The 26,398-nt window shown below is 34.1% G+C and overlaps 1 protein-coding gene across 1 annotated transcript in view; it reads right to left on the reverse strand.

Moving 5' to 3' along the window:
- ATP7 (copper-transporting ATPase 1) overlaps positions 1-20,645 on the reverse strand; it is a 31,720-nt gene extending 11,075 nt beyond the window's left edge. The window contains 25 exon segments of the mRNA XM_067116923.1: positions 1,341-1,496; positions 2,318-2,388; positions 2,690-2,839; positions 3,865-4,023; positions 5,300-5,487; positions 6,043-6,163; positions 6,648-6,813; positions 7,343-7,529; positions 8,375-8,534; positions 8,762-8,953; positions 9,248-9,424; positions 10,062-10,259; positions 10,664-10,804; positions 12,033-12,266; positions 12,491-12,624; positions 13,522-13,636; positions 14,192-14,353; positions 14,618-14,778; positions 16,133-16,300; positions 17,298-17,460; positions 18,056-18,301; positions 18,523-18,673; positions 18,961-19,085; positions 19,088-19,104; positions 20,127-20,645. Of these exon segments, the coding sequence (XP_066973024.1) occupies positions 1,341-1,496; positions 2,318-2,388; positions 2,690-2,839; positions 3,865-4,023; positions 5,300-5,487; positions 6,043-6,163; positions 6,648-6,813; positions 7,343-7,529; positions 8,375-8,534; positions 8,762-8,953; positions 9,248-9,424; positions 10,062-10,259; positions 10,664-10,804; positions 12,033-12,266; positions 12,491-12,624; positions 13,522-13,636; positions 14,192-14,353; positions 14,618-14,778; positions 16,133-16,300; positions 17,298-17,460; positions 18,056-18,301; positions 18,523-18,673; positions 18,961-19,085; positions 19,088-19,104; positions 20,127-20,508 (4,124 nt within the window). The 5' untranslated portion in view covers positions 20,509-20,645.
- Between the last annotated feature and the right edge of the window lie 5,753 nt (positions 20,646-26,398).

Genomic DNA, 26,398 nt, shown 5'->3' on the forward strand with positions numbered 1-26,398 from the left:
TAGGATTAGCCAATTACTATACTCCCCTTTACATGATTCACTATGCATGGATAACACTAATTTACGATTCTGAACATCTGATAATATTCATTTCATGAGAACACTAAAAATTTACCTCATTCTTTCCTAAATTATTGGTACAGAGATATCCTTTTATATCTGCTTGCTTTTTCAGTTTCCCACTCTTTGAACTGACAATACTCTTGCTTCCCACATGAGGCCTTTTCTGAATTTGAAAATTATGAGGAAAGCAGTATAACCAGAGTACCAGGATAAGTACGATCATACAATTGTATTGCAGTCGACAGAGCATGAAAGAGTATACTGACATATAGCCAATCATATTCTGTACTGTAAATAGAGCAACTTACACCCACAAGCAATTTCAACTTTTTACATCATATTCCAACATCAATTTTCCTGGTGGGCATATGCAAAACAAGAGTCTGTATTTTTGCCTTAAGCATGCCTATAACTAGTTTCTGTATACCACAGTTCATGCCAATCATGCATATTTGTACAAGGCACAAAATTAAATGACACAAAAAAAATATAGCCTACTATTATGCTACAGTATTCTTTTAACATTATTTATTAGACCACACACTCACAAGATTTCCTATGGAAAGGAAATTAATAACGCACTGTAACGCATTTAACAAATTAATGGAAGCAGTTGTACTTGGAAAATGCAAAGCTAGCTTACTTGCAGTGAACCCTGAATATAGGCCAAGCAGCTACCCATATACATGCTGTGTACAACAAATATAAAGCTGTAAAATAAAATACTGCAGAAAACAGAAAGATATATACAAGAATCTGGTGAAACTTGAAGCAAAGCAAAGAAACAACTGTGATAAAAAAGTAACTTCTATAAGACCTAAATCCAGCAAAGTTTATTAATTACATTTTACACATTCAAAAAATGAAATATATTTTGCTCTCATTAGCATATGCAATCTGCATTGGGGTGTCAATGTTTACATTTAACAGACTCTTCTGTTTCTATAAATAAGTTTGTTATATAAATATCTAAAACACTGGTTTTAACAAAGTTTAAAACTACCAGTGCTTCAAACAATGCAACATGATTGATAATAAAATATTACATGACACTGAAAAGTTAAGATTTGTCAAAGTTAACAACACAAATGTATGATTTACTCCAAAAACATAAGACAATTTGGCTTTTTTACAATAAATCAAATACGTACAGTTAGTATTCTTATATGAGATCAATTTTCTACTTGAATGTTTATTCCCATATCTCCAATTGTTAGGTTTAATGTTTTTAGCCTTTAATGAGCATTTCTGATTAGTACAAGTATTTAATTTTGTACCTTGATAATGCAGAGGAAGGCGTGTTTGGTGCAGGAATGTCATCCAGGCCACGGTGAATAGAAATATTATCGTCGTCATCTAAACCTGCTAGACGAGACTCCTGAGCTTTGTGGAAATCTAATGTTGAGAGAGACTCCCTTGTAGGTTTGCGATACCTGAAAACAAAGACATCAGTAGTATTGGTGTGAATTTGTAAAGAAGGCTACATTTTTTTCTATACCTCCTCTCATTTTCTATATTGCTGTAAACTTATAAATGAAATAAAAATTTTCAGTAATCTCAAAATATACACATGCAAAGTACATTTTAGTAATAACCATTAGGGTTATTTCAAGTATAAAGAATCTTAAAATGAAAATTCAAGTACAGTATCTATTAGCAAAAAATATTAAATGTATATATATGAAACAGCAAGTACAAGCCTTAAAAATGTGCTAAAAAGATAAAATTACATGTCTGCGGTTTCGCCCAGAACAATCAGATGTCTGACATTAATGATCTGAATCACTCATCAAAAGTTTTTACATTTAATATATATTGAAAAAAATAGTAAATAAATAACAGTAAAAATCAATACGCTTTTGACTCAACCTTTCAAATGCAAAATTGTACTTGGAAGTTGCAAAAACAGCAATAGTGCAAAATATGCAATGTACAGTACTCTGACTTTAATAACCTACTGAGGTATATTAACACTGATCAAGTTTACTGAATCTCATGTAGGACAACATTTTTATAAGTGCAGATAAGAACAATATCCTGAGGCCTATTGCCAAACTTTGTTATGGCACAGTCCTAAGGTATTTTCTAAATATGCTAATTGCAACAATCATTTGTAATATCACTTACAGAATATTCCAAAATCACACAGCAAGCGAAAAAATTGTTAATTAAATATAAAAGTCAGGTAACATGCAAAGGGTATTAATACTAAAGTGACACCGTAAAAAGTAAAAGCAAAGATGTTAATCCTTACAGCTTCAATAACAGCGACGACATAACGACTGAAACAGAGCTCAAAGCCATTGCTGCTGATCCCATCCATGGCTGTAATGAAAAATTATAACAAAGATAAGCAATCATACTATGAACAACCTTGTTCATCTTTTTGTATATGGCATATAAAATAGTATAAAATATATTTATATTTCATGAGCTTTATATGCTATATGGAGTTTTTACAAACAGTCTGGGGACATCAACAAAAGTACTGTCCTGAAAGCATTCCATAATGGCACTGGAGAAATCTAATGAAAAAACAAAAGTATATCAATTGAGGACACACCACTAAAACTTATTTGCCTACTATATTTCATTAATAACAACCTATCAGCAAAACTTTACTTACAATCAATACAAAACCAAGCGGTCTGAAAACCCCAGCTGCTACAGGAATCCCCACTATGTTGTATATAGAAGCAAATACAAAGTTATAGTGAATTCTTCTAACAGTCTTCTTGGAAAGATCAAGGCAGGCCACAACATCGATGAGATCATTCTAGAAGAAAAATAGAGACTTCATTATATCACACAAAAATAACTGCACCTGATTTATCCTTTCAAGATAATACATAATACTGTAGCCTTTAAAATTTCTAAATATATAATTCTTTAAAATTCACAATACACCAAAAATTCCATTATCTGACTGAAACAAAAGATTTAACTCAAGAACTGAGAAGTGTCCTTTTTCTATGCTGGGAAGGATAAAAGAAATCTGGATTTGTGTAAAAAGAAGACATCAGAACAATAAACTTACAAGACAGAAATAATGTATTAGCTTTTCATACTAATGTTACATTGGGCTCATTATGAGTTGAGTAATGGGTTTTTTTAGAATACATGTAATTCATGAAACACTAAATTATTTTCCAAACCTATTACCTACAATCTTAGTTCCAACTTTTCACCATTAACAGTCCAAACTATAAAATAGTGTGGCTCTTTACTGCCCGTAACCTAAGGATCAGAGAGACACATGCCAAGTGCTACTAACATGTAGACAATTTTCTCTTGAATTATGAATGAATAGTCTAAAATTTGTGAAGACAATGAATGTGGAATGATAATGAGTTATATACTTTTAAGAAAATGTAAAATTCACAACTAAATTCACATATTTACATTTAGTACTCTACAAGAAATTTGACCCTCACACTGCAATGTCCATCCCTCTCTTACCCTCAGAATTAAGAACTTCATTGTATTATAAATTTTTACAAAATGTTCCTTCTTAAAATATTACTAAAAATTCACTCCTTTACAAAAACTTCATATGCATGAGCATTCTTTCAAAACTTAGTATAACTGGTAAATCTTCCATCACAACCAATTTTATAAAGAAAATTTGTATTGTTCTTGATGAGAAAATATACCGATTGTAACTATGATGTGTTTTCAATAAAACAATTCTAAACCACCCTATATTTGCATTTAAAGTTAACTTGAAATCTATGTATACTTTTTCATCAGCCCAATACAGAAATCAGTATAATGAAAATTAAGCAAAAACAAATACAATACCCTTATCAGAACTACATCTGCAGCTTCAACAGCAACATCTGTTCCTGAGGAAATTGCAATGCCAACATCTGCTTGTGCTAACGCTGGGGAATCGTTAACTCCATCGCCAACCATTGCCACTTTGAAGCCTGATTCCTGAAGTTGTTTCACTTTTTTTACCTATAAAATATAAGATAGTTAAATGAATTAACTCCTACACTTAACACAAAAACATGAAACTGTGAAGTAAAAAACTCGATAATTTAAACAGTTTCTCATAAAATTTACTTTAAACCCTGCAGTCTCCTTCCCTTGTGCCCCTTGCCTTAATGCTTTTTATTCAATTCCTAAAGTCTCATCCTGCTTGTTGAACTTCAACTTGAATCTTACTCCTATCTTTAGTTTTACATTAAACTCCTTCAAGTGAGCCCAGTATGAGTTTCGAAATAGGACTCAGTGGTCTTATTCAATTTTACTTTAATATTAATATAAAATAACCTTTACCTTCAATTCTATATTTCTCTATCCAGTTGGGATTTCATTTTTAATGAAGTTTTCTGTTTACCAGGTAAGCTTATTTTTCTCTCATCACCATAAAAATACACGGTAACTTCAATATTTAATAATAAATGAAATTGACAAAATTATTACTTTGCAGTATTTAATTCTTAATGCACTTTACAAATGCAACATCAAATCAAATTTATAACTCTAATATCAAATATTAAATGAAACCTACCATCTTGAAATCACAGTTTATAGAGTAAAAACATTATAGCTGGAAAATGCTAAATCAAAAACATATTTATAATCCTAATCAGAATCAGTTGTTCTACTGAATCTTGTACTGTGCTGTACATACATTTGTCATTCTTTCCAGAGTAAGTGAAGTAGTTGGAGTAAACTCCTTAGAGTTTCACTCACACCTTTCCACAAATTTTTCCCCCAATCCTTCGTGGTTCTCTTTGACTAAAGCACATTTTGTTTGAGCCTTCTCTCCTACAGGTGGGTACCATAAGGTTAAAAGAGGTTTGCAACCCTACCTGTTCTTCTCTTCCCTTTCCTTTTCAATTATTAATAATTTTCGCATTCCAAATGATATAATCTCTTGCAGGCACAACAATTATAATAGTGGTAATACTGTTGTTCCCAGGACCAGTTCTTGTTTTTGACAAAGTTACTTACAATGTTAGTGGTTCATGTAAGTTTTGAGCTGCATTCTGTAATATAGTTGCAGCATTTAGCCCACAAATTAAGTGTGGTACATTTGAGAGGCAGTGTTAAAAGGTAAAATCAAGTTACTATAAGGAAATCAGCAAAAGGGGCAAATGGACACTATCCATATCATTACAGATTCTGATTTTAAATATAACCTAAAATAGGTTTTAAGGATAACTGTCTGTTATTTCAGAATATAATTAAGAGGTAATAGAACACACACTGAATAATTACTTACTTTGTGTGATGGAAGAACTTCTGCGAAAACTCTTGTGATGCCAACTTGTTTAGCAATAGCAGCAGCTGTTTTCTGATTATCACCGGTTAATAAAATAACGTCTAATCCTCTCTTCTTCAGAGAATAAACTGCTAAGGCTGCCTCTGGCTTCACAGTGTCTGCTACTGCCAACATTCCTATTAATTTGCCTGAAAAAAGAAGAGATAATGATGGCTAACAATGAAATAAAAATAAAGTACAGTAAAACTGTCATTACAGCATTTGTTGTTCCAGCATTCTAGAAGAAAACAACAAACAGAACCTGTGCTGTAAATTTTACAAGAGAAATCCTCATGCTACAAGTTTTCAGAAGTAAAAAAATTTACTATCCAACTGAACTTTCTTTCACTAATACTAACTAGTTTTACCACCTTGTTTTATCGTTTGCTTATGCACAGTGTTATGTGTAAGACAGGGCATTTTATATGGAATATATGACAGGGCAATATATAAGGGTGATTTTTTTTTTTACTGCACTTAACCAGACTAACTCACTATTTATGAGTGAAATTCCCCACAGATGCTGTAAGGTGGGACTTTACTGCCTACTCATTGTTGAAAGCCTGCATATTTTCTTTATTTTTCAAACACTACAAGTAGAATTATTGAGTAACAAACTGCAATGAATAAACAATTTTTTCACTGCACTCCACATCCTGTTACTAAATGAACTTGAAGAAAATGAACTTAAAAACATTATTTACCATTGATAGCTGCTAAAACAGCAGTACGTCCCAACTCTTCTTGCTCTCTCATTTGATCATCTACATTCTTTGGTACAAAAACCTTGTTCTGACTCATCCAATCCCTGTTGCCAATATAAACCTGAGACAAAAGGAAATAAGATACAGAACATTAGTAGCATAGGTAACATGGAAAAATTTTTACAGGTATGCAGCATCTTTGAATGTAACATGATTTTATAAACTTTTCTCAAAGTTTGTGACTGAATGATTAGTACAAGTTTTGGGATAGGATAAGCATTTATTTTTACAATTCTGCCCTCAATCATTATTGGCCTTAATGATGGTGCGACATATGGATTCAGTAGGAAAAGAGGCACAATACTGAATTCAACCCTCTGAGCTATAAACAGAACTAGGTTTGTTACTGATTAAAATAAAAAGACTTTGAAGGTTCCTCTGTGCAGGCTTTGACACAAGTACTGTAGTCACCTTCAGTAATTACCTTCATGTTTAGTATTAAGAAATAAAGTAAAATATCTTCAATAATGATACGGAAAGCAAAATATATAAAATTTATGCTACCACATAAAAGAAGAACTCTGGTGAACTAAGGAAAAATATACCTTGTATGGCTCCTTGCATTCCTCATTCTCAGTAGTATTAGCAATGAAGGCATTTATGTTCTCCTTCCTGGGCACACTTGGAGCATCCGTGTAATCTACCAAAACATCCCCAATCACAAACATATTTTCTCTCTTTTGCTGCGATTGGCCAGAAAATTCTGTTAGCCTGTAATGATGAATAAAACAAGTTAAAATCGATAAAAGACGGTGGTGACTTTCATTACAGCAACATACCACAACCCTTAATGAGAGCTAAAATATTCACAAGTATAAAGTGATTTCTTCAAAATATGCAACATATACGATAAGTATCAAATAACTTTATGCTTCCTACTGCACAAAACATTCATCTGTCATGAAGGCGAAATGATTTCACTAAACTATTTTAGGCAGTACTGCTTACACCATGCCTTGTCCATCTGTGCAGGTGGCACTAAAGGTTCTTTGCAGTGATCTTTCAGCCTCAGCTGTACTGCTTCTGCCTTTTACTTTTCATCTGTTACCTTTGATCATTAAACTAGCATTTACTGAAGCATCTTGGGTAAAGTGAAGGCATTCAAAATGGTCAATTATAAGAAATGAGTCTGCAATTAAACAAACCACAAGAGTTCACATCATGAATAATTTTATACCGTCAAAATATAAACAACACCAGTTCATTTTGTGTGTCTGCAGAAATAGTGTGGATGACTTACCCATATTCATTGATGTAATTGATAGTGAGATTTTTTGCATTTAGTAAGAGCTCTGATGACTTTGCTGCTTCCAAAAGGCTCTCAATTCCTGCAACTGTGCACTGAAGCCCAAAACCTGACACCGCTTTGAACTCTTCACACTGGCCACCAAGGTTACCAAGGGCTTGACGGCAGAATTTGGAGATTGCTGAGGGTAAAACCGTAAAACCATAAGAATATAAACAAATATGTAGCAAATCAAGGAAAAACACTTGAAAGTTAATATACCTGTATATCCGAGTGCTTTCCTGAATGAAAAAAACATAAATACTCAAATACTGTGACAATAAGTACATTCATTTTAAATCAAACAGGCAAAAGTTAAAATGGCAATTCTACAGATTCCTCAATAATATGAATGCTCATTTTACCTTGTCTTAAATCAATTAAACTTCTGCTTCAGCATAAGAGGGGTACTACAAATTACTTGGATACACACAAAACTGACCTTTTTATCTAATATGGCAAGTAAACTGATAATATTCTGTACTTTACAGAAAGATTTATGATTAAAATATCATGAAGTACAAATTTTTCAGCTTTGGTTTACTATTCTTAGCAATGATTATGCTTTTTATCTTTCTCTAGCCCTTATAGGGAGGGTCACACTCAGGATGAACATCTGTCAGTAAAACATACAGTATACCAAAACAAATTATATAATAATCTGTTCAATGAGTGAGGGCTTGAAAGAGAGGAAGGCCCAAGAGAAGATAGAGGGACTGCATTTGAGAGGACACGGAGAAAGAAGTAAATGAAAGGACAGCACAACATAGAAACACCTAGAAAAAGCTCATTAAAAACTGAAACCAAAACTGGGGATTAAGCTAAGAAGAAAAAAGAAGAAGAACATGACAAAGGATAGAATTTCTTACTGGGACTAGATCATTACTATTCTGCCAAGGTTACTGTACAAATATCACAAATGGCATTATGGATTACATATGTGATCACAATGACTAGTAGACAAATAAAAAAAGATTCAAGACTGACCACTTGCAATAGGGTGTTCACTGTTGTTCTCTGCTGTGCCAACGATGGCTAAAAACTGAGCCAGGCTACAGACTGTTTCATTTACAAAAAGGCTCAGCTTTGCTAGAGTGGGTGTTCCGTGAGTAATTGTACCTGTCTTATCAAAGACAACAGCCTTGACCTGAAGAATAAAAATAAAAAATTTTTAATGATCCTATTGGGATTAGAAATAACCTTGAATAATAAAATAAAATTGAGGCTATATGTAACAATCACCTTGTGTACAGATAAACAATGCACTAAGCATTTGAAGACCAAGACTAAGTATATATGAGCCCTTCCTTAATAGTAATAGTTCATCCACTCAAGTTTCTGTCTAGCACTAGACATGAATCAGCAATATCATACCTTGTGGGCATTTTCAAGAGGCTCTGCACCCTTAATAAGAATACCATTCGTAGCTCCAACTCCTGTGCCAACCATGACTGCAGTGGGGGTAGCTAACCCTAAGGCACACGGACAGGCAATTGCTAAAACAGTAATAGCACATCGGAAGGCAAACTCGAGCACAATTTCCAAATGGGAGAATCCTTCTTCTACCTATGAGAGCATTCAAATTTTCAAAATTAATCAATGCCTTCACAACAAGAATACATTTCTGAGTAATTTCAATAATAAAAATAAGCTGGTTAACAAGAAATTCTCATAATATAAATATAAATATAATTTTTATAAAAATGTTTTAAGGTATCTCATCTAAACACCTAGGGGAAAAATAACCCAAGGTATTTAGATTTCTAACTGCAAGAAAATTGCTCTTTCCAAAAATCTTACATTGAAGATGAAACAAACTGAGAAGGAAGGCCAGAATACAATTGAAAGACACCACTTTACCTTTAGTTCATGTTCCGGTTCTACGAGAGACATGTCCACAAAACCAATTATTATCCAGCAGATGAGCGTAAGAGTTGAGACCGTCACGACCATAGGGACAAAATAGCCGGCTATTTTGTCTGCAAGCTGTTGAATTGGGGCTTTAGAGGTCTGTGCCTCTTCTACCAATTTAACTATCTGAAATATAGCAAAAAAATAAGAAATCTTGTAAATTTTTTATCTTTTTTAAAATAAATAATTCTTATACAGAAAATGAGTAAATGAATAGCTTCACTCTGTAAAGCATTTCTGTGTATGGTATGTGCTCGACTTAGCAATCAGCAAGATCCAATTGTTACAGCTAACACCTCTGAAACAGGAGAAGCTGTTAATGTATCCTGTGACATCATGAGTAAGAAGTCTCCCTCTAGCAAGGAATACTTATTGGAAAGGAAAACTTCATACTCTTGACAACTCTTCTCTTGGGAAACATCTTACCATTCAAGGAAGTTTACCATATGTAAAATAAGAGGATTATGTACACTACAGTTACATGGAAAACCCAAGACAATATTATGTGCTATGTATAAGGATAATGCAGGATATCTAATCTTATGAATTCCTGGAAGCAGGTCATTATAAAAGTTAAGTCATTGCTAAAGACAAACTGTACCATTACTATTTTATTAAATGGTAAGAAATATATAATGTAAAAGACAGTACAGTAGTTGGTCACAAAATTTACAATTACTTCTACATAATCGATGGAAAAGTAAGGTTCTGCAAAAAATACTCACAACAATTTCAACCCTATTCCTGATGAAAAGCAACCAACCTGGGACAAAGTTGTATCCTGACCAATGTGCGTAGCCTTAACCATAAGAAGTCCATTTTGGTTGATCGAGCCTCCTATCACCTGTGAGCCTGGTTTCTTAGCTACAGGCATCGATTCCCCTGTGATGAGAGACTCATCCGCCAAGCTCTCACCTGACATCACACGGCCATCTACAGGTATTTTTTCACCAGGCTTTACCTGTTTTGAAAATTTTTATGAATACCAATGCATCAAATATCCTTTAAGATAAATATCTGATAAGCCTTAAAGACAACTAAGATTTAACTTTCTAACCCTGACAAATACTAATTAATGTACTGTAGATAACATTTTCTGCAAGAATTAACATTGATGATTTTTTATTCTCAATAAGCAAGGAAAGTCAAAAGATAAAATTATACAAGAAAGAAAGTTATAAATATTCAATATTATTCATCCATGATTAACACAATAAAAAGGTTCAGAGAAGATTATTTGGAAAGAACTCAAATTTTGTAGAAAATTTACAAAAATAAATAGCACAATAAAGAGCCACTGCACTAACACTGCCTACTAATCAAATATCACATATGGAACTTATTACTTGCACAAAATTATCTAACCTTTAGAACGTCTCCTCGCTGAATAAGCTGAACGTCAATAACCTTTTCAGTCAGGGTCTGGGTAGCTTCATCTAACTTCACAAGGGTGGCCTCTGTAGCTTGCAGGGACATGAGTTTTGCTAATGCCTCTGATGTCTTACCCTTTAGAATGAATGATTAATGCATGTTATTAACAGCTTTAAGATTATTTTTATACCCTTCACCCCATTACAGTATTTTTCAAGGTGATCTGGTAAAGCACATAAAAATATGAGGAAAACTAACAGCAACATAGGATATTATAAATAAGACAACAGATTATATGGCTGTGAATACTGATAGGCTACTAGACTTTAGATATGACTAGTTTCTATGCAATAACTGTAATTTTAACACAGCAGAACTTTGTTGTACAGATAAGGTTAAACTTATTATACATGTGTTTACTAATACCACTAAGCCACATTTCTAGACTCACAGGGATTCCCCAAAGAATTGTTCTTAAATGCAGTTAAAATTGGAGGAAAGTAGTGTAAAAGAACTGGTAGGCTAGTTAGGAAGAGCCTGAAAGATCAGAGGAAAAGTAAAAGCTAGATACCAAATAATTTTGGGGGTCACGGGGACACTGGAGAACCTTTCGTATCATCTCAAATCTCCTACACTAGACAATGTTATCAGTACCCTCCTACACAGCACAAATCAAGTATAAGACTTACATCCATGAAGTCTATGATGGTTAAAATTTACTAAAGGTTCTTTGCAGTCCCTTCAGCTCTCCTGCATCACTTTCTGGTTTGTACTTCTCCCCCATTCAGTTTGGTTATTTCCCATTTACATGTCTACCTTCTTTAATCTTGCCTTGTTCCATTTTCAAATCTTATTTTAGAACAAATTCTTTGGGTGAGCTCTACTAAGTCCAAAAATCTCATTATATTACAGTAAGGCACCTCTCCTCTGTTTTTCCCTCGTACATATTTGTCTTTAAACACATTTAGGAAATTTTGATTAGCCTATGTTATAGGACAATAGATTTTGCAGTCTAGGACATCCTAGCTAGGCAAGACAAATGGAAAAGTACAGTACATCGATATTTTGATGTGAATTAACAATAACTGGCTCTGCTGTTTTGCCTCTTCTAAAGTAAAGTTCTCCCCCCCCATTTTTTTTTTACAAGACATCTATTAGAATTCTTAAATACTGACACCCAAGTACAAGGATTATAGAATATCTTCAGAAACAAAAATGGATCACTTTTACACAAAGCATCTGTACTTCAGGCAATGTGGAAGAAAACCAAATATGCCTTCTGGCTACGTCAGTGACAGGTCAGTGGAAAAATATTCATTATTAACTGGCTTGGGATATTCTGCAATTAAACGAATATTCTCACCTTTGCAACGTGCTCCAACCAACGTCCCAGTGATACAAACACCAGAAGCATTGGAGGTGTATCAAAGAATGTCATAGGGCTGGCAGCCTGTTGTAGTACCATAGCAGCTATAACTACACCCAGAGAATATATGTAAGATATTGTAGTTGCTAACATAATCAATACATCCATATTTGCTGTTTTATGTTGTAGTGCCTTGAAGGCTTGTACATAGAAGTGTCTTCCCCCAATAAACTGAAAAAAGGCAAAAAGGAAAAATAAGTTCTAAATGTCTGCTAAAACGATGAATGTAATGGGATATCCAAGCAAAAATGAAGTAACGAACACTAACTTAAACCAAATTCTGAAAAAAAAAATTGCATACCATCATCTTATAACACAGCAATTCTAAATACTGCCAATATCACATCACGACCCACAAAACTGATCCCAAATTTACCAAAAATAAACTGATCTACCTGAACTGGAGTGGCAAGGAGGAAGAGGAGGAGATTTTCCAAAGAGAGACCAGGAAAGACACAACACATCTGTTCGTGGGTCATGTGTTTCATCATGGCCATGAAATAAATCATCACCATCATTGCTGGAACACCTGTTGAAAAATAATATGAAGTTTTTAAAAACGCAACTGAGTCGTGACATAAAACTAGTTTTTCATAATAAAACCCCTAATCATAAATGTCCCAACTCAATAGCCTTTTGCATACCATCCGGAACCGCAAGTATCAGCCAGCCCAATTCTTCATTAATTATAATGTAAGCTTAACATTCTGAGAAGAAGGGGATGGGAGATGAAACCTTAGATTATGACTGTTGGGTTTATTTTTTGTTTTGTAATTAGCCCAAACAGAGCAAAAAAGGCTGTTTAGAGGCTATTTCAGTTGAAGGACTATTTGTTTTACAGATTTCAAAAAGGTAACTAATGGAAAAACCCACAGAAAGTCAAGCAAAGTATCTGAACTAATAACTTCCAAGCACAGACTAGACATCAGCTACCAATTCATGTAAAATGCAGACTCTTAAATCTTGTGTAAATATGCAGTATATTATATTAACAATGATACTGATAATTTTACTAGGGGACTTAATCAGAACTTGGAATAAAATAACATTATAAAATTAAAGAGAGAAAGAGATCAGTTGCACATTCATATGTAAAGAATATTCCCAGAGCTTTGTGGAAATTTCCATTTGTGGTGCAATATGTCAGCATTCTAAAAACTTTTGGATTTTGGAAATTTTGATACAGGACTCTAAACCATCTTGAAATTAACTTGAAACAAATGCAGCATTACCCAAACAAGAGATGAGATCTCACAAGTTTTTTATTATTATGATTCCATTTAATTCTGAACCTTGAATTTTTTTACAGGCATTCTTTTGAATACACAAGAAACTCTATGGAAAACCATAAACTTTCACCACTGTCAAATCTTGCCATCAAAATCAAAAGGAATATATACAATTCTTCAGGTTCTGAAATACTTACCAAATATGAGAGATACTATGAATGAATTTCTCCATTTTATTATTTCCTTCCTATGGTCTAAATAGTTGCCTTTACCAGCCCCACTACTGTAGAGAGAAGCATTGAATCCAAGTCCCTGAAATACAAAAAACAAAAATTTGGTATTTGGAAAAAATAAATAAGAGCCTGCAGAATTCGGGGAAAAGTATGAGATACCAAAACAATTTTTATAATATACCTAAATGGGTTGGGGGTATTCTGGCCAAATATTTTGGTACAGTTCCCAATTTTTATTTCATACACTCTACAACTCACTATCACAGACATCAGCAATACTAAAAGAGTACGCTAAACATTCTTGGTGATGGAAAAGCAAACTGATTCTATTTTAAAATACAATTTATTCTGACTATATCTTTTACCATTCTGTGTGAGCAAGGTTTGTCTTAGCCCCTTGTTTTTGTTTTAATTTATGCTCTAAAAGCAGGTGCTTCAATGGTCCAATAAATAATGGCTCAAACAGTATTACCAGCATAAGGTTCTACAAATGAAATGAAAAGGAATGGTGAAAGCATTTGCCTCATTAACAGTTCTCACTGGTACTTGGGCTTTTAAATGCATAATGCTGATCATAACTAAAGAGCAAAAATTCAATTACAAAGCAAAATAATAAATACTGCAACAAACTTACATTTATACATTCAATTATGTCCCGTGGTCCAGTAATTGCTGGGTCGAAGGTAAATTTACCACGCTCTGTGGCTAAGGCCACGACTGCAGTCTTCACTCCTTTAACTTTCAACACATTGGATTCAATGGCATGGACACAGGAGGAACAAGTCATACCCAATATCTAAAAGGATAAAATGTTTGGCATTTTACAATGAGTCAAATATATACAGTATATATTCTCAAAGCAAGAAACTGGAATACAAAACTTATACTAAATATAATTATTTTTACAAAACGACTTTAGTATCACGGTACCCTGGAATCTTACTTGTTTTCTGATCCCTGCAAAACATTAACTGAGATACAGTTAGCATTAAATTTAAACAAAATCAACTCAAAAAACTGTAGTCTTGGAACAAGGAACATGATGTGTATTGACACAAACCTCAATGTCTACTTCACCCTGATTGGCAACTTCCTCTAATACAGTAGTAGGGAAACCCAGTTCACTTATGCTATTGGCCACCTCTTGGGGCAACACTTGAGAGCCATCATATCGAACCTCAGCCTTGGCTGCCATGAGAGCCACAAGGATGCTATGAACACCTGAGAAAGATGATAAAATGATACCAATATGACTTCATTCTCTCTGTGATAAACTTTTAATTCTGCATCTGCTGTTTAATGCAGAAACTTAAAAGCAGTTCAAGGAAAGCAAGCATGGTACTACCTGTAATTTCTAGAGCCTAACTCTGGTACTAACACTCAGGTACTGTCTGGGCTTCTAATCAATTCCAAATTACACTTTATTAGAGAATACAAAAAAAGTCTTGTTTAGGCCATTACTAACAACAATAAGCTAGGGCATGTGATAAGGTAATAGCGCCCCAAAACTTTTTCCCAGACATTCAAACCACCATTGGCACTTTTATTAAAGCATTAAGAATAGCATGTAAATTAGTAAAACTCAGAAGAGAACTACAACTGGCAGGACAGTATAAAATATGCAGGACTTGGGTGGAATTGACAAAACTAATCAATTGTATTTCATTCTAATTCAAGTTATTCTCACATAAGATTCACATGGGAATATGCTATAAACACTTATGCAACATAATTACCTCAACAGGGCCTTTGGACAACCTTGTATAAAAGTGAACAGAGTATGATTTGGGTCTCGCATGATCAGTGAAATACATATGGTCACTATTTTGGTTATAGATGCGAAGGGCTCTAGAATATAGGGTCACTATGTTAACATGAACATCATCCATGATCACATGAAACCACTGAATGTTTAAAAAGATTTTTACAGTACTCTACTTTGTAAAATTTTGGGAACCATTAAACCTTAAAAAAAGAAATTGCCTACTTACTCGTACTACAGGAGTGTGTCCATCACTAAGGATCTTACATTCATGGTTGCTAAGCACGTTAACATAGTATCAAAAGTGGCTTGTTGCAGCCGGTATTACCAGACAGTTACTGATAATTAGTTTAAATTGAAAGCTTTTCATTAGTGCTAAGGTATTTTAGCAAACTAATAAAAAAACCAATGCGGCTTAATAATCACAGCCTTCTCTTTAGTGACCCCTAACGACAGCAATCAAAGGAAAATATTGCCAAGGGTTTAGCTTATAGTAGTCATTATAATTCCATTTTGGATTTTTTATTACATATTTTTATTTATTTGTTTTATCATATGTTATATAATTAAGTCATTTTATAAATATCTACTTTTAGTGGAAGACAACTTCACAACACACAAAACAGATTAACAATTACAGTACCGTATAATCTTCCTGTACGTACATTATTCTCCATGCATTCAATTATAAGGAAATGAAGCAAGTTTCAAATCCACATTTTTCTCATATCATCCACCTGATGATTCAGGGCATCAGGTGAATTTTAAAAGGATAAATTACACATCACAATTAAATAATCCCACCATAATTACCTCTGATTTTCATGGCATGCTTCTCAATAGCAGCAACACAGGATGCACATGTCATGCCATTGATCCTCAAAAAGCACTTCTCTAAATCCCCTTCATCACCTTCAAAGGCTGCATTGCTCTGGTACACACTGTTCACACTTCCTTCTTTACTTGATTTTGCTGATTTAACTGTTGCAAATTATGAAGGTTGGAATATCAAAGCAGAAGGGGGCATAATGTACAGTACATGAAATAAGGCAAGATCATTTTACGATATTCTGTTTTTAGATTGGAAAGGTTATTGCAGTGTTTAAAAAATACCTGCAAAATAGAACTGGTTACAGCAGTTAAGATATATTGCATTTATTTCAGAAGAATATAAGAAAAAAATTCTATCAATGTCATCAGTGGAAAACTAGAGCATGTAAAGTGTTTTCTGAAAAAGACTAAAATTACAAATGAAAAGTTTTTCAGTTATTTTTACTCGAAGCAATTTGTAACAACACACCTTAAATAATTTCCCATGCACATAACGTAAAAAGTGGTGATCCTACTTTAATTTCATGACATATATGAGATAACCCAGTAACATGACATGAATCTTACTTCAAAGACTAGCTGTTAAGCCTCTACCCATTACTCTAACTACAGTACTAGTCCTAACAAGATGAAGACATGTTTTCCTCTAGTTCACTTGTCTTACAAGTAGGACTGAGCAAAGACTGTCGCAATTTCTTTCAAGCTTTCTGGAAAGGTTGGCTCATGGCTAGTACTTCCCAGGGTCTAATGAATAACCATAAGTACTGAGCAGCTTTGAATATTAACTGCCTAGAAGGAAGCTCAACCATTTTTACAAGTATGTTTTGAAAAAGATGCAGGAATACCAATATGTTTTTACTCTCAGCTAAACAAAAATCAAATACATTCCTCATCAGGGAATTCTTATCTTTGCATCTTTTAAAATAAAGCCAACTTAATTTATCACCACAACACCACTTCTTGAAGGTTATCAATTTAATTTGCTTTTCTAAAAAAAACTAAAAATAATATTCAAGACTTATGGTTTTCCTTGTACATAATACATTTCATGAGAAGGCTCGATAAAAGACTGGTACTTTAGTTTAGCAAAACATATGTCACCACTATAAAAGCTCAGTTGTCATAAAATCTAAAAGTTTGAAATTACCTTTGCTGTTGGTGGGAGATCCTGATATGGAATCTCCTTCTCCAGATTCAGATCTTTTGACAGATGCCTCAAAACCCATGTCATCGATCATGTCCGCTATTGCAGCCGCTGACAAAACTGAAGAGTCATATTCAACTGTCCCCTCCTCTGTTTCTAACACAACCTAAAATATAACGAAGTAACCTTTTATACTTAAAACGCAATCGTTGATCAATGAAAATTGTTGACAAGATATTTTTAAACTTTTCGTGGAAAGATCTTTACTAAACGATTATGAGGTAACAAAAAGTTAAGTGGAACAAGCTGATTATCTATTAGATTTATTCTCGTGGCTGGCCGAAGGATTAGATTTAAAGAACCATTTTCCAGAAATAATTTTCACCAGAAATAAATTCCTCAAATGGCCGGTCGGAGAGTTTGCTTGCTAATATTACAATGAAGAATGAAACATTTTCCAGAATAATTGTAAATTTGCTATTACTGTACTCTACATGATTCTACACATACAGCAATAATAACAGCTAATGAAAACACAAACAATGCCTCTTACTTGGTCTCTGTAATTACAAGGTTATTTTTCTGTATTTTAACTGGAACGAGCAACACACTAGAAATTTAAATGTTCAACCTTGGTTTTATTTCTTTAAAGAAGCGAAGAAACAAATCTTCCAAATCCCTCTCTCTGTTTCATTAATTTTAAGTATTGCAAGCCATGTAAAAGCAAAGCTTTCTTACTCTCCAACAGTGAACTTGCTTACCTTTATATCTATAATGCCAGGTTTTTCACCAATTGTGCTTTGAATATTTCGAACGCATGAATTGCACGTCATCCCCTTTATTGATATAACGCACGTCTGGGACTTGCAAGGCTGGGAGGTTTCCTGGCCATCTCTGCTTAAAATAGTGGCTTCAAAACCCATGTCATCTATGTGATCCCTCAAAGTTGCTGGATCAGTTAGTTTCTTATTGTACGTTATTGTTCCTTTCTCCTCTTGTAGACTCACCTGAAAATAAAAATGTTTATAAATATTTCCAAATATAAAACAGGCTCCTAAAAAATCATCAGTAACACAAGAACTAATGTACACTACTTCTTTCTAATTAACAGGTTCTGAGTGTGGAATGGAAAACATCCTTGAATAAGAAAATTATATTAAGTAACATCACAGTTAAAGAAAAATAAACGAAATGTTCTTGTTCATTTCTGATTCATGCCTCTTCTTACCTCAATAGACAAAACACCAGGCTTTGCCCCTACAGTTCCTTGTATGTTGTTTACACATGACATGCAAGTCATGCCCTTAATACCTATTATCACAGTCGCTGTATCACTTTCCAATAAGGACGCTTCAAAACCCATATCATCTATAATGGACCTGGAAAAAAAATACTGCATATTATCAAAATGTTTAAGAGATAGGGCTCTAATCATCATCATAATTGTTTTAACACTAAAAAGTTTGAGCAGAAAAAGCATAAATACTATATAAAAAGTAACAATAATATGAGATGAAACAGTAGTAATGGATGTCAATGGACTTCACAAGTCCTTTTTAAGTCTACAAGAGCTAAAATGGACGATAAACAAACTCATCAGTGTTCAATGGCATTCTGATCAAGTCAATGACAAAACGTGACTAAATGCTCTTATATTCAGACTGACCTGACCATTTCAGCAGAGATCTGGGAAGGGTCGATGATAAGTGTTGCCATTTCATCTTTTAATGACACTTTTATGGAGCGAACCCCTTCCTGCTTGCCAACATTCCCTTCAATGTTGTTAACACACATGAATTGCATGTCATACCTGGTAAAAGATATAAAAAAGAATAATTGAAATAGATACCCAAAGTCAATTATAATAATAATGCAGTTGTGACTGTTGATGTGTCATGATGAAATTTCATACAGTATGATAATCTCATTTTGATTTTTACCAAAGAAAGATAAAAGAAAGGTCTTCATTCTACATAGATGAAACTGGATACATAGTACTCTAGATATATATATGTTCAAATGTTCTCAAATTAATACAAATCAGCACCAATGTCAGCAACATAGAACTTTCCAAAATCAAAATGTACTGTTTATCTAACAGCTCAATCAAGTAGCCCACTTTACAATGTTCTTATAATATCAAATTCCCATACTTTGGGTCTTATGGCATAAATACAAAAAAAAAAACAAATAGGCAAATGATGAGATAAGGACAAACTTCTTAAGCAAATCAACACTGAACAAGCCTGGACCCAAACACACAAAGTTGAATAGTTTATCTGTTACAGCTCACCCTACAATTTGTTGAGTGAAGTGGTGAGAGGACAACAGTAAAATGTATGCAAACACAATGGTATGTCCTGTCAGTCAGAATAAGGAGGTTAACTTTCATATTTGAATGTGTTACAAATGCAATATATAGCTTTAAAAGCTTTTTTTTTTTTTAGGTAATAACCTCTAACCTTTATAAGGAAAAAACTGGCCCGTTAAACAATACTTTTGCTGAGTTGTCACTTTGGAAGGAGAATTTCTCATACTTTTCCTCATAGATTTCAGGGCTTTCAAATTTCAAATCTAAGAAAACTGGGTGAGGTACACTGTAATGATGTTCACCAACAAAGTAAAGTTTCAGATCAGATCCTGAATGTCAAGATAATTTATTAGAAAAAGTGGCAGAATACACCAAATAGTTTGGATATTAAAGTAATGATCATATCCTCAAAAGTCACATTATCTGAAATTAGCAACAGACATCAAAAGTCTGGCGTGAGCAATTCTAGGTCACAAAATGCCAATAAGCGTACTTCAGACTTTAGCTACAACTATCCTTACCTTTAACAGAGATTTGGATGAGAAGATCACTGCATACACAATTAATAGGTTCACCCAGTAAGTTGGCCACCTTCACTTCATCCGAGTTGTCATCCGCTGATGTTCCCCCCAAGAGCAAGAGGCTCTCGTCTCCACTGATGGGCACAGCGCAGTCATTCTTCTTGGATGTCGAAAGTTTTGAATCAAATCCCATGTCATCTATTCTGCTGGCTAACTGTGTACCCGAAATAACCTGAGAATCGTGTATTATGGTACCTTCTTTTGCCTCAAGATTCACTTTGACTGAGTGCACCCCTGGCAACACGCCCACAACGCTTTCGATGTTCCGAACGCATGACTGGCAAGTCATGCCTTCAATGCTTACAACTGAGGTGGATGTCATAGTGACTAGTTCTACTTTTGATTGAATATGAAAAAATTAAGTAGCTACTACTCAGTGCTCTCTACCACCACTTAGTGTCATTCAAGTCTCTCCATTCCAAACTCCGCTGACTTCTTGAAAGAATGATTTGCTCTGTCTCAACACCCTGCAAAATAAAAAAAACAAAATGTCAAGTACAAAGTTCCTGTACATCAAATGTTACTATAACTGCACAACAAAAGGTCAAATAAGATGCGAAACAAAAGTATCAAATGAAAACACAGTGCTCAACTCTGAGTGTCAACTATTGTACTTTTCTTTATATGATTAATACTTGTCACCTACAAGAGCAGCTCTGTTTTTTGTCCCTTGTGAACTGCAGTTTTCTGTTTACAAAAATAACAGAGCACTGTTGGTCTTAAATAACAAAATAACAAAATCCCGCCACTGGGAGGACAAAAATTTGACCTGGCCACAGATAGTACAGAAGCACAAGATTAAAATTTACAAAGCATCTATCAATCAATCTATCTAAATAAACACAGACACACACACATATAGTACACTTACATTTACCTTGTATCCATGTATATGTGTATGGAAGTGTATGTAGAGTATAACTGAAATAACAAAGTAGCACTGCATTTAATACAAGTAAATCATGTACAAAAATAAACAAAAACACTTTAATGCTCTTCCCTAGGAGATAATAACCACTGAAGAAGTTCTACAGCAACTATTAATGCATCACGTCGAGAGAGAGAGAGAGAGAGAGAGAGAGAGAGAGAGAGAGAGAGAGAGAGAGAGAGAGAGAGAGAGAGGGGGTTTGCTACAAAACACTAACAGGACAAGAGAAACAATAACAGGAAATCATTCAGGAAACAGAGTGAAGGCCTAGACGTTAACACCGAGAAGGACACGTAATACAGTTGCTCATAAACACTGATTCTTTGGCGCCATGACAACAGAGCCGTTTCAAAAGGCAAACCCCGACCAACTACTACTACTACAACTACTACTACACATTTTCCCACCAGGGAGACAGTTTTCAATTTACAATTTCTACGTGAAATTGCATATAAATCCCCCACACTTCCCCCAACTGCTTTCCAAGCAACTACGTGCGCATCGTTCTTGATGTTAATATCCGCCGAATGTAATACACTGTGCTATGAAAATTAACAATAATAGAGAAAATGTTCCCATATAGACTACGACAATTAACAATAACACAGGAAAAAAGTTTTACCATACAAAACATCCTTTTTTCAGTACGTGTAGACTTTAAATGTTTTATCAACATATTAATAAAATTAGGAAATGTTTATGATTATCATAATAACAACAGGAAGTTATAAAAGAACGTCTATCTTATTTCACGCTCGATAATATTCGATTCCGCATATGACGCTGGGAGAAAGTAATGATTCTCTACGACGCTGGAGAGAAAGTAATGTTTCTCTACCGCCGGGTTTTAGCAAAATATGTACCTCGAGACCAGAAGATTTTGATGTTTACAAAACTTGATAAATATTAACTATTTTTGTGGATTCTGGGGACAGATTTGACAAATTACCACCATGGAAACCACCTCATCACTTAACGAAGATTGAAGATTTTAGTTGAATTCAGTATTTCGGAAAAGCCTACGGGTAAGTGCGTTTGATTAAGACCTGATATCACATATTAAAGTTACGAAATTACCGGGTTTTAACTCGAAAGGCGGGAGTTCAGAATCCATTTCTTCTAATAAGTTTTTCACGGAAAGGCCACAAAGGGCGCTCTAAGGGTTGGTTGGAGGGGGCTATTACAAACGGCGACCCCAACTAGGCATTAAACTGAGAAGATGCTACCTCCTGTGAAACTTTGTTCTATATTGATAATACTTGGAAATATCAAACGAAATTTACCATTACTGAAAATTACAAGAATTTGTAGTCTATCAATATTATATATATATATATATATATATATATATATATATATATATATATATATATATATATATATATATATATATATATATATATATATATATATATATATATAGAGAGAGAGAGAGAGAGAGAGAGAGAGAGAGAGAGAGAGAGCAATCAACGAAATAATTTAGCTGTTGCTCATTGGGCCCACGACAGCTAACCACCCTGACACGTGTCACATACCAACGCCGACATTCCACCAAAATAATTAATCAATCCTATACTTGAATTTTTACTCTCTATTCAGCATCTTCTGAATAATAATAATAATAATAATAATAATAATAATAATAATAATAATAATAATAATAATAATAATTCAGCAATAATAATAATAATAATAATAATAATAATAATATAATAATTTAAAAATAATAATAATAATAACAATAATAATATTAATAGTAGTAGTTATACGAAAAAGTCAAAAGAGCCCTTTTTGTCATTTTAACATCTGTGCAAAATCTAATCAGTGCACGTTTATGTCTGTCTGAGAAAATCGCCCTTAATTGTTCTTTTAAAATATGGCCAAAGCCACAACAATATCAAAATTCATATATATATACAATATATGTATATATATATATATATATATATATATATATATATATATATATATATATCGTCATTTATATTACATATGCATTTTTATACCCACGAATATTATCCAACAAGCTGTCAGCTTGGCAATCCCCCATCACAGAGCGATAAGCTGATTTAGACTCTAAGTATAGTTCCTCTTAAGTTGACATGGATATGTACAGCAGATTTGATATCCACTTATATCTCTCTCTCTTGATAGCCGAATGGATAAGTCAGCTGGTTACCTCTGTATACAAGTGCATAAGTGTGAGTCCTGGTCAGGGAGACAATTTGTAGAGTTCCCTTTGGGCGTATGTTAATCCTACGGTAGGTGGGGTCGAATTTTGAGGGTATTTGAGGCTTTAGAAAACACATAAATACAATCATATATACGTATGTATATTTATGTATGTATATATGTATAAAGTATATACATGAATATATATATATATATTTATATATTATGTATAATCTATATCTATAATCATATATCTATAAATATATATATATATATATATATATATATATATATATATATATATATATATATATATATATATATATTAGAAATAATCAACACACAATCACGTGTGGAACAGAAGTAAATTTCTGACTCACATCAGGATCGAACCCAGGTCTTTCAACTCAAAGACGAGACCGCTGCCAACCAAACTACACAAGTCATAAAACGAGTTGGAACCTGAGTACCACCGTACCTACGGCTTTACAAACAGATGCTTGGTAAATTTTACTGGAAATCTCTCTCAAAGAAAACAAAAGATAGCTGGAAAACTGTCAAATCGATCATCAGCATATCAACGCGTTTGTTGACAAGGTGTGTGTGTGTGTGTGTGTGTGTGTGTGTGTGTGTGTGTGTGTGTGTGTGTGTGTGTGTGTGTGTGTGTGTGTGTGTGTGTGAGAGCATTCCTCCTTCGTCGAAGGATAATATTCTCGCTCCTTAAGAGGTCTACAATAAAAAGGTTCCTGTACAATTCGTTATTATAGAATTATATTTTCATTGTGGAATTACATTTCATCACTGCGAGGTTACACTGGGTTTGAAGAGAAATTCACCTGATTCTAAACAATCTGAGAAAAACATTTCCACATCGATAACCGCATTTAGACTCGTTCGTTTTGAAATTCTGATCTTATTTTATCTTTTTACCTCCTGCAAAGTTCTCGGTTTGGTAGTATAAACAGGCTGAATAATGAAAACAACTGTACGGAACATAATATAAGAACTATATACTTAGTCATTTTTTGTGTCATTTATCATATACTAAGACCTATGGGCCTAAGTTTTCCCAAAGACACACATATGCACACATACAGTATATACATTATATATATGACTATGAAATATTTTCTGTTAAAACAAAAATCCATCTAATAGAAGGAGCCAATAAAAACGAGAGAGAGAGAGAGAGAGAGAGAGAGAGAGAGAGAGAGAGAGAGAGAGAGAGAGAGAATAACCGCTAAAAGCCAGCAATAAAAGATAGACCCAGCAATGTTCCTCACGCAGGTATATTTGGCTCGATAACACGAGATTGGATTCCTCACAAAAAGTTACAATTCTAATCGCCTCAATCTATTCTACGTTATGGGACTACTTCAAGTCTCTCTCTCTCTCTCTCTCTCTCATATTAATATTAACAAGGGGATTGATCTAGACAATCATTATATGATTATATGCTAATTTGCTACCCGAGATACTGTGCAAGATGATAAGTCTTTCAGACGTCAGCTCAACAATCAAGAACAATAGTTGTCCTTCAATTTTTAAAGTTAAAAATATAAATGAAGAAAAATATAAGGTAAAGTCAATAATCAAAGAAACATAGAGAAATCAAATGTAAGGACAGGGCTGGGAAGAGCACGTGATATCTGATGACACTCAGAGCACAAAAAATCTACGAACCAAAAGTAACACTTGGTATCTACACTTATCTACGAATTACTATCACGGTCCATTGGTCAACAACTGCAGCGATATTAATTTTCTGTGCGCGTCTGTGCGCGCGCAAGCTTGTATGCATGTGTGTGTGTGTGTGTTTGTGAACACTAGATACCAACAATCTATATTCCTGGAGTACGTGACTGACTGATGCAAAAAAAAAAACGAAAAGTCAGAAGTGAATAAAGATAACCTATCTTTATTCACTTCTGATTTTTCGTTTTCTGTAAAAGAAAACTATTGTGCCGGCTTTGCCCCTGCCCGTCCGCCCTCAGATCTTAAAAACTACTGAGGCTAGAGGGCTGCAAATTGGTATGTTGATCATCCACCCCCAAATCATCAAACATACCAAATTGCAGCCCGCTAGCATCGGTAGTTTTCATTTTATTTAAGGTTAAAGTTAGCCATGGTCGTGCTTCTTGCAACGCAACGAAACAGGCCGCCACGGCCGGCTGAGAATTTCATGGGCCGCGGCTCATACAGCATTATGCCGAGACCACCTAACGGTAGACCTGTTTTCGGTGGCCTTGATTATGTGCTGTACAGAAAACTCGACTGCGCTGAAGAAACTACGGCGCATTTTTTTTTTTTTTTTTTTTTTACTACGTTTCGTTTTGGGGCTTGTTACTTACAGATGTGTTTACCGTATGAATAAAAATAATACATTTAACTGTATATATATGGGCTACTCTTGTGACAAAGAGTATTCTGTCTTGACAATGAATTGGTTATGATGATGAGAGAGAGAGAGAGAGAGAGAGAGAGAGAGAGAGAGAGAGAGAGAGAGAGAGAGAGAGAGAGAGAATGGTTCTATCTATGGTTAGTTTGTGTAAAAATTCAGAGAAAGGATAACTGACATAAATACTACAAGTCGTTGCGTAAGAAAAGAGCTACGAATAGTGAGAAAAAATATATATTTATAGGCCTATATATGTGTATAACTATATTATATATATTAGAGCCTCATACTGCAATTCGTAGCATTCTTCCCACCGCCTGTGCCTCTGCTAACCTAAGCCGTGAATTATTTAGCTGAGTTTAGACTAACGTGGTCGTGAAAACCAGGAATAAAACCTCGCATGAATCCCATGAACTTTGATTTAGGTCTTACCACGAAAGGTTGAGAAAAAAAAGTAAAAAAGCTTAAGACGTCACTGTGGCTATCAAAAATACAAATTGATTCACTTATATATATGTTATAGGCAGATAGCGAAACCAGGCATTTCGCGAACTGCCTGAAATTTCAGGCAGATAGCGAAATGCCCTTTGGGACATTTGATCACCCAAGGGCTTAGTACTAAACACAGCGAAACAGCGACTCACATTCAGTGTTTAGCCGTGTTTAGTACTAGCCACTGTGGGGTCAACTGTATTTCCCCGTGTTTTAGTACTA

This window comes from Macrobrachium rosenbergii, chromosome 14, assembly GCF_040412425.1.
Source record: "Macrobrachium rosenbergii isolate ZJJX-2024 chromosome 14, ASM4041242v1, whole genome shotgun sequence".
Lineage (NCBI taxonomy): Eukaryota > Metazoa > Arthropoda > Malacostraca > Decapoda > Palaemonidae > Macrobrachium > Macrobrachium rosenbergii.